The sequence below is a fragment of the Zonotrichia leucophrys genome, chromosome 7 (assembly GCF_028769735.1).
Source record: "Zonotrichia leucophrys gambelii isolate GWCS_2022_RI chromosome 7, RI_Zleu_2.0, whole genome shotgun sequence".
NCBI lineage: Eukaryota > Metazoa > Chordata > Aves > Passeriformes > Passerellidae > Zonotrichia > Zonotrichia leucophrys.
This window is the reverse complement of record NC_088177.1, coordinates 9,309,927-9,318,456: the sequence shown is the minus strand read 5'-3', so window position 1 is coordinate 9,318,456 and position 8,530 is coordinate 9,309,927. Positions and strand designations below refer to the sequence as shown.

The following is an 8,530-nucleotide window of genomic DNA, read 5'->3' as shown; positions in this document are numbered from 1 at the left end:
GCCAAAAATCTTTAAAATTTGCTTCAAGTGATGGTTTGAAGTTACCATTGTTGTATTCCAAAAGTCAGTTTTAGAAAGGATTAGTTCAAGTCTCTTATGCAAGACAATTAAAAGTTTATTGTACAGAAACAAGTACACCAAGCTTCCAAAAATATTTTGCCTCAATATTATTAAAGCTTAGTTTACAAAACTTTGCTGTTCCTCAGACAGAATCTGGGTTTACAAGATTTTGAAATGTACTGTAACAAAGGACAAAACCAGTTAAGGTGTCACAAACTAAAACCTTAATGACATCTTGGTGAGTTCATCTCCCTGCTTTGGAAGCTAATTATTTACATACCTGCAGCCACAGTCAGCTAAGGTACTTTTGAACAATGGACTACCAACTTTAGTTTCTCAAAAAAAAAAATAGCTGGTTAAGAGTTTCTCTTTTAAAAGGTTCTCTAGCCCTACAGCTGAAGAATACTGTTTCAAAATGTATTCTTTTAAAAGTACACCACTGCCATGTTAAATAACATGAACAAGTTCCTAGGGCCATCAGACTGCCAAGCAAAGTAATGACACTTGGCTGACAGTCTAAAATCTCCCCAGGTACAACCCTTCTTTAAGAGAGGTTTCACACTTAAAGGTCCTTTGAGGAGGGATTTGCCAGAAATAGCAAAAATAAAGGACTTATTCTTTAAAGACAAATTATTCCCTATGTGGGGGAAAATATGTTTAACTTCAGTGAGAACTAATCCCTGAATAGGATCATTAAATTTGCATGTCCTGAGCTGGAGCCTGCTTCAAATTTGCAATGACTGTGCAAAACAAGTTAATTACAAGAGATATGTACATCCATAGGAAGTTGAAAAAGTAGTAACTTATGTACATGAGAAGAAATCAGATTTTCTTGCGTCTGCTCCTTGTCAGCTCATACCTGCAAGACAGACACAATAAGTAATTACCATAGTTGAAAATCTTAACAGTTATAACTGGCACAGTAGAGAAAACTTGGGCTTTCTTGCTTCTGCTTCACAGGCAGCACAGCAAAGGAGGCTCCAGAGATGGCCTCAAACTTCAGCTCTTCACCAGGAACTTTGGGTGCATCCTTTTTTCCTCTTCCCATAATTGCCCTGAGACACACACACAAGCTGGCCAGGGAAATGTGGTTTTCCTATTGGAATATTGGCTCACTGCCTGTGCAGATGGCAAGCTCCTGGACTACCCACACTACATTCCTCAGGCTCCACTGAAGGAGAAAGAAGGAACAACTCCTGCCATTTACTAAAGACACAGGAGTGAAAAAAACACCCAAGCCTGGTTCTCTGTTCTACCTCAGACCAGGAACATACAAGCCCCAGAACCACAATGAACGCACAAGCAAAACTCTAAGTGGCTTATTATAATAGTTTCTATAAATGCTTTGTAATTAAAGTTTTATCATACATATATATTGCTGATCAGAGTATTTAGTTAAGATCTTTACTCAAGTTAATATTTGTTGCCAGGTTACTTTAATAAACAAAATTCTTTTACTTATGTGCCCCTGTGGCTTTTATGGCAACTTAAAATATGCTGAAGACTATAATTGACACAGCATCTCATTAAAGCTGTCTCACAGGGCAGGCACTGCACAGCCAGTGGATTAACACACAATTTAGATAGAACTGCCAGATTAGCTCAAGTTAGTCCTGCCTTTGCAGGTCAGATATTCTTGCTCACCCAAATACAGCCCAGTTACCAGCACTCACTCCCACAGCAGTCATGCAAGCTCCCAGCCAAGCAATGTTTGGAAGGATGGAGATGAGTACTCACCACTGGGCAAAGCCTTTTATTAAATCCTCCCGGGACAAGTCAATGCGCACCTTTAAAAAGCAAATTTTATTTGTTTGTAGGTTATTCAGCATATAAATTGATTAGCTAAGCTACCACTCCTCCCAAGTCAGACCCACTTTCCAGCTCAGGCTTGAGGAAAAATGAAGCTTCCCACATTCCCAGGGTAGTGTAGGCATGAACCAGCTCCATTTCCTGTAGCACTGCTTGGAAATTTATCTGTCACTGAAGAAGCAATTGCAGTTTACTTCTCACAGAATCAAAGCTGTTCACAGAAAGTCAAAGCAGTGTTGGCAAATTGTGGGGTTTAACCCCAATGCCTTTCTCAGCTCTGTGTTTGCACTCTAGGAGCCATTCCCCACACAGGCAGCACCAGGGCCTATGAACCAGGGCTTACTTCAGGAGCTCCCTTCTGAAATGTGACCACACAGCTCCCACATGGATACAGCCTCATTTGAGATGAAAATCTAGCAGAAAAAAAAATTGTTTCCAGATTACCAGTTCTATCACTGAGAATCAGTTACTGGAGCCACATTTGAGGATTTCAGGAATAGCCCAGATTGTTCAGCTCTGTTATATCTGTAGTGCGATTCTTTAAACTTACTTTCCCCAGCTCCTTCCTCTCCTGTGAAATGAATGGCCTGCTGTTTTTCACTGCAATGTCCAGTGTCCTTTTCTTGACATTTTCCAAAGATTCAAAAAATTCAAACCTTGAAATAAAGTTTAAAAAGAAGAGATTTAAGGCAAAAACTAAAACCCTGTGAGCACCAGTGGGCACAATGTAGTGACAGAGTACAGCATCAATGGCCAGGACTTTAACAGGGAAGGAACACACAGAAAAGGCAATTCTAGAGTGAGGTTTTATTCAGATTGCAGGGAACCTTTTCCAGGCCTCATGAAAGATAACACTGTGTTCAGACTCTCCACCGTGCCAGGGGGAAGGAGGAAAACATGCATCCATGATGAAATGCCATTTAACATTATTTTCCCCCCTCCATGGAAGATGAGCATGTTTTCCATGCAATGTTCATTACTCAAGAGGAAATAGTCATGAGCCAACCCCCAAGTTCACAGAGCAGCCTTGCACCACACCAAGAACAGACAAAGGCTGAAACCTGTGGCAATTAAATTCTTAATGGCTCTGACTCAAGCCTCTGGCACACATGGCTAATGTCAAGTGAGTTTTGTCCATGCCAAATCACTCCAGTTCTGCCCACCTGAATAGCTTTTCCTCCAGTCAGAGCTGTGAAACAGGTAAGGAGCTAAAAGCATTATCTTTAATTGAGGATGTACAGGATACGTCAGTACTGAGGATGGGGAAAAGGAGATGCTCTTCCCAGCTGCTGGGATGGCACTAAATCAGTGCAGTTATTTAACAGATATAGGCAGAATCCTCAGCTTTGGTGTTTTGAGTGTTAAGAAGGAATGTTTTAAAATCTTTTTTCCATTTCTGACTTACACAGAAAGGACATAACACAGGAAAAATATAAGCCACCCAGGATCAACCAATATTCACATATATCCATGTGCACCTTCCTCTAATTATGGGATCAAAACCACCTCTCAAAAGAGCTCTGCTTCTAAGTGTTACTGTGTTTGGGTTTATGCAAAACACATTCCATTTCAGTGGGCACAGCTGTAACTTTACTGCCAGCAAAGAGGTGGCAGCATTTTATCCTGCTCCCACCAAGCCCTGATGACAACATCCACCTGTGTGCCCAAAGGGTGCTCCAGCCTCAGAAGGCTCTGTACTTCTGCCTGGACCTTTGGAAAGATGGCAGAATAAGCATCAGGCAAAGCAGTGTGAACAGAGCAGTAGGCTCTGGGAGGTTCCTGAATGGGCAGGTTGCCTCTGCCATGACAGGGAGTTAAACCAGCAGGAGAATGTCAGTTTGCAGAGAAGCAAATGCAGCATGGGGGCAGAGAAGGGACAGGAAAGAAGGTGTGCCCTTCTTCTGGGGGATTTGCAATGCCACAGGCAGAGCAAGGCCAGCCCCAAGTACTTGTAAGTGACAGTCCAAGTGTCATTTGTTTCAGAAAAGCTGGAAACAGTCACAAGAGAGTCCCTAGGAGCTACACCAGCCCTGTCATTACACAGAGATCATAACTATTCCAACCATAATAATAATTTACATTTTCTTACTTCTCATCGTATTGGGGGTTCAGAGTTTTTTTCTTAACAGAAGTCTTCTTCCTGCTTGTCCATCTTCTGTCTGGCAGCAGGTATATACGGACATACGGATCCACTCCACGATTGGAAGAGGGTACCAAGTTTCTGTTAAAAGAAAAACAGACAATCAAGGCAGGTTCTCTCACTGTGTGTTTTAATACCTGGGCTCTCCTGGCATCAGACCAACCCTTCACAGGCCAAAAACATTCATCCCAGGAGTTGGAACATAAGCAAAGAAAACTTTATGGTTGTTTAGTTAAAATGCTTACTCCTGAGGGTGTGGCCACTTACTGGGGTTCCTAAATTAACAATTACATATTCAGTCATAGGTATCAATCCTTGTCACAATGCCTATCCCAACAGCCCAAGACACACACCAGTTGTCAGTGCTGCCCAGAGGAAATTTTGGGTGGATGACAGTGGAAGCATCTCTACAGCAGCGAGCACAACTCGCTGGGTTCCCTCCCTGACCTGCTGCTGGCACTGACCAGAGCTGGGCACAGAGAGGCTGCACAGCTGGAAGCCAGCCAGCACTAAGGCATCTCCTGCTGCACGTGGCTCTGCTCCAGCTTTGCTGGATGACTGGCAGAGCTCAGAGAGCTCTTCCCTCTGTGAGCCATCACAGGCATTACCTGCAGCCGTTGACCAGCACGACGAGGCTCTGCCGGATGGAGGCGTAGCGCACGGTCAGCTGGATCTCCCCCAGAGGCATCTCAGTCCCACTGCAAGACATTGCACAGGCAAGGCTTTTAATACAGCCACTGAGCAGCCCACAGGCAGACTAAAACCAGCTTTCAGGGCACCATCCTTCTTCCTGGCACCCTAAGTTTGCTGTCAGAAGCCCCATCCCTGCCTTCTCTGCAGGTACCCAATTTCAGTCCCACAACACAAACTGCCAAAAATGCCCCTATGTGGTCACTGTAGATGGAGCAGCAAAGTACAGGTTAGAGTGTCACACACTCCCTCAGGAATGTCTGTATATGCAAAATGGGACCTTTTTCATACTCCATTCTGCATGTTATTAAAATGGCTCAAAATCCAAAACATTGTTTAAAAATGGTTTGAAATAGCTTATAAATTAAGCTCTGTTCAGAGCTAGAAAATTCACCAGTCACCAAATTACAGCTGAAGTTGAGTTTTATGTTCAGGTTTATAACTACCCTGATGCTCTCTTAAATGAGATGGATCTTTGTAACTTCTGTTGATTAAGGATTCCACAAGCTCCATTCTGTGCCCCAGGAGGAACAAATCCTTCTCTCCATCCTGTCTGACTGAGCAGCCTCACAGTGAGCACTGTGAGAAGGCCACACATAAACACAGCTCTCCACAAAAAACTTTGTTCACTGCATTATCAGTCTTAAAACATGTTGGATAAACACATTCAGAGTTTACGCAGTCAGAGGTGCCTATCAAGAGTTTAAGTTATTACAGAAGTGGGATATTGAGGCTTCAAAATCCTGTTGCTAAATGAGTGTTGAGAAGCTCTTCAACAATATTAAACCAACACATGTAGCACTCTTAGGAGAGCCATAGAGTGAATACTTTCCCTTTATACCTGCTCTGACAGTGCCCTGTAATTTACTTTGCTGTTGACTGGACTACCTAGGTCATTTCATTGTAAGGTGACTTGAGACCCAACACCCCAAAAGATTTAGTAGCCTTGAATTCACCTCTATGCAACAGTAACACCTAAACTTTCCCAAGAGAACAACTGAGCTGGAAGAACACCTACTTATGAATGTCCAGGTTGCTGCTACTTAATTCAAAGCAGGAAGAAGGCAGGGACCCCAGTGAAGTGACACTGGGTGCCACCCTCATTTCCTGCAGGACAGGCAGTGTGGGCACGGCCACTGCTCCGCTGGGCAATGCTGATGGTGGGCCATGCTCTGGGTTTTGCTTGCCCTCTGCTTCATCAAGGCCAGACACAGTTTCACTTGGTACAGGGGCTCCTGAACTGTCTTTAGTGCCCAGGTCTTCTCCACCATTGTCCTTTTTTGGCAGAGAGTCAAGTGCTGCAGAGTCTTTGCTCATGGGAGGTACTTTAGAGACTTGTGGAGAGGAAAACTTCTGCTGGTTTCCAGCCTTCTCCATGACATGCACAGGACCTAGCTTCGAGGCACTGACACCAGCCTTGACTCTTTGTGGATCAGGTTCTTCAACATCCAGTGCCTAAAAATCACAAGGGAAGACAGTGAGTGCTGCTCCCACAGCACTGGGGTGAATGCCAGCATTACCACCCAGAAGGAAATTTCACCACAAAACTGTAACAGCAGAACTCTGCCATTAGACATGAAAGGGGCCCCTGGGATTCACTGTGGTGTTCTCTCCTCTTATCCTACTGTGTTTGTACTGAGCAGTGTTTGTACTGAGCACTGATCCAGAGCACAGTGAGGAAACAACCCCTAAGCATCAGTGCTGATTTCCCCAGCTTAAATTTTCTCAGTCCAACTCTTTATTGTTGTGAGAAAACTTTCAGCCATGATACTGCACTAAGTTTTATGAAGCCCCAGGGATACCTCTCAACTCCACCATACACTTCTGATTTCACTTAAATACCTTATCACACTTCTGCTTTCTACTCAGCTGTGAAGCAAAGCTGCCTTTTTCTTCATGCCCACCTTTCATCTCTTTTGCCTGGTTACAAATGGATACTTCTGCAGGGGAAACTGAGTGAATATGAGAAAGAACAACTCACTCGCAGTACAAGTTTCATCTTAATGAAGCTGTCTGAACTGGAATGGTCCAGCTGGAATCTCTGATCCAGAGTCATGCTTGGGTCCTTAAGTAAGTGGGAGAGACACACCACTGAAGTTCCCAGGGCACTATCCCGCTCCTTGTCCTTTATCTGGGGGATGGAAGAAAACAATTTTTTTATTAGCTGGCAAACTGGGAATGCAAAAGCAAAGCAAGAAGGTATTTCAAACAGAAACCAAAATTAGCTTATTTGCTTCAGTATGGTTACATCCAAATGGGTGATGCCAGGAGTGTAACAAGTTAGTGCATTTGGTGTAAAAATCCCATCTCTAACTATGCAGAGAAAGAAGTGCTTTAACAGAAAAAACATGCCCTGAGATTCACTTGATTTTCCTTGCTCGATTTGGGGACAATGTTCTAAGCAGCTGAGATGGTAACTTGTCTAAATCTTTACATGTATTTTAGGTAACAGTTTGTTTAGCCTATTTAACCTCAATACACCTTCCAAGTTCAATTCCTTTCTGTATCCAAGTGACCAGCCACAGAACTGCAATGCTGCTAATGAGAGACAGGGCTGCCCAACGAGCCAGAACACAGAGGTGAAGAGGTAGGGCTCTGGCTGAGAATCATGAAGGCTGCAATTTCTGACAGCAAAATATTGATGTCTTTACTACACACAGACTTGTATGAAATGTCTTTTGCACTTTGCAGCCAGAAACATCCAACATTTTGGACTAAGATACTGCACATTACATGATGCTAGAACAAAGGTAGATACCACCACCACCTAATACAGAATTGTCTGTGAAACTTGTGTTTCTTCCACCCTTTAGTAGGAGGAACCCAGTATATGACAATCCCACACAGAATCAACCAGCACTGGGCTCCGTAGAAGAGGTTTCTTCCTACAGATGTGCAGTTGCTCTTCAAAGGAAAGGCTTTTCTCTCACCTCAATGTGGAGTGACTGGGAATGAGCACTGTGGACAAAGAAGGTGAAAGCCTGGCCCCAGGTGGGATCTTTGCTGAAATTGCAGGTCTGCAACAAGAACATGCATTAGCTTAGTCTCTGAGAAGCAAAGAATCCATGACACTGATCACCAGAGAGGGCCATGGTGGCCCTCAGTGATGCTACACCCCAGCTGTATAGAGAGAGTGGAAATTCCAGGTCAGAAGCATATGGAAGTGAAGTCTCTGGCAAAACCAGAACAAGTTCTTTGGGGCGTGGAAATGCCAAAGAACAAGTCTGGTGAGCTGCAGTTGGCCCCACCAGCACTGCGTGGACCAGCAGCCTGCCTCCCCTGCAGCGAGGCACCGCTCCCTCCCTCCTTCCTTCCCACCCAGGGAGAGCCAGAGCACTGCTTCCAGCCTGCAGCACTCTGAGCCAGCTCCCAAAGCTGCAGTGAGCTGCAGGCAAGGGCAGGAAAGCTGGAGGGGCAGTTTCAGGGGCGTAGAACTCGTGGGAAGAGTAGGAGGGCACAGCTTCAGCACCATCCACTTCAAAGAGGAAAGAGCATGGAAAGCACCCAAGGGGACAGTGGCTGCTCTGTGAACCAGCTGTCCCTGCCAGGCCATGAGTGCAGGCAGCAAGTGGAAAGGAGCAGGGAAAGCCTGGAAGCCTGACCTAGCTTAGGAGAGGCAGCTGATGTGGTAGGGAAAGGGAAAGCCACAAAAGGTAAAAATGCAAGTAGAACCCAATTTCTGGGTGGAGCAGGTGGAAGGAATAAAGGAAAATAGGTGCCAGTCCTGTATGCTTGTGTATAGCCAACAGGATTCATTCTTATTTGCTGGAAGTCCAAAAGAACAAAGAGCTCATCCACATCCAGCTGCACATGGCAGCTACTGGGAGGGCA

At 44.6% G+C, this 8,530-nt stretch overlaps 1 protein-coding gene across 4 annotated transcripts in view; it reads right to left on the bottom strand.

Annotated features, from left to right (window-relative positions):
- Positions 1–109: 109 nt before the first annotated feature.
- Positions 110–8,530, bottom strand: part of ESYT3 (extended synaptotagmin 3) — a 46,676-nt gene continuing 38,255 nt past the window's right edge. For all 4 annotated transcript variants that reach the window (XM_064718562.1, XM_064718564.1, XM_064718563.1 and 1 more), the window contains 8 exons: positions 7,630–7,716; positions 6,681–6,830; positions 5,718–6,154; positions 4,618–4,707; positions 3,959–4,090; positions 2,420–2,525; positions 1,798–1,847; positions 110–919 (listed from right to left, as the gene is read on the bottom strand). In XM_064718562.1, the coding sequence (XP_064574632.1) occupies positions 883–919; positions 1,798–1,847; positions 2,420–2,525; positions 3,959–4,090; positions 4,618–4,707; positions 5,718–6,154; positions 6,681–6,830; positions 7,630–7,716 (1,089 nt within the window). In that variant the 3' untranslated portion in view covers positions 110–882. The remainder of the gene's footprint in view (positions 920–1,797; positions 1,848–2,419; positions 2,526–3,958; positions 4,091–4,617; positions 4,708–5,717; positions 6,155–6,680; positions 6,831–7,629; positions 7,717–8,530) is intronic.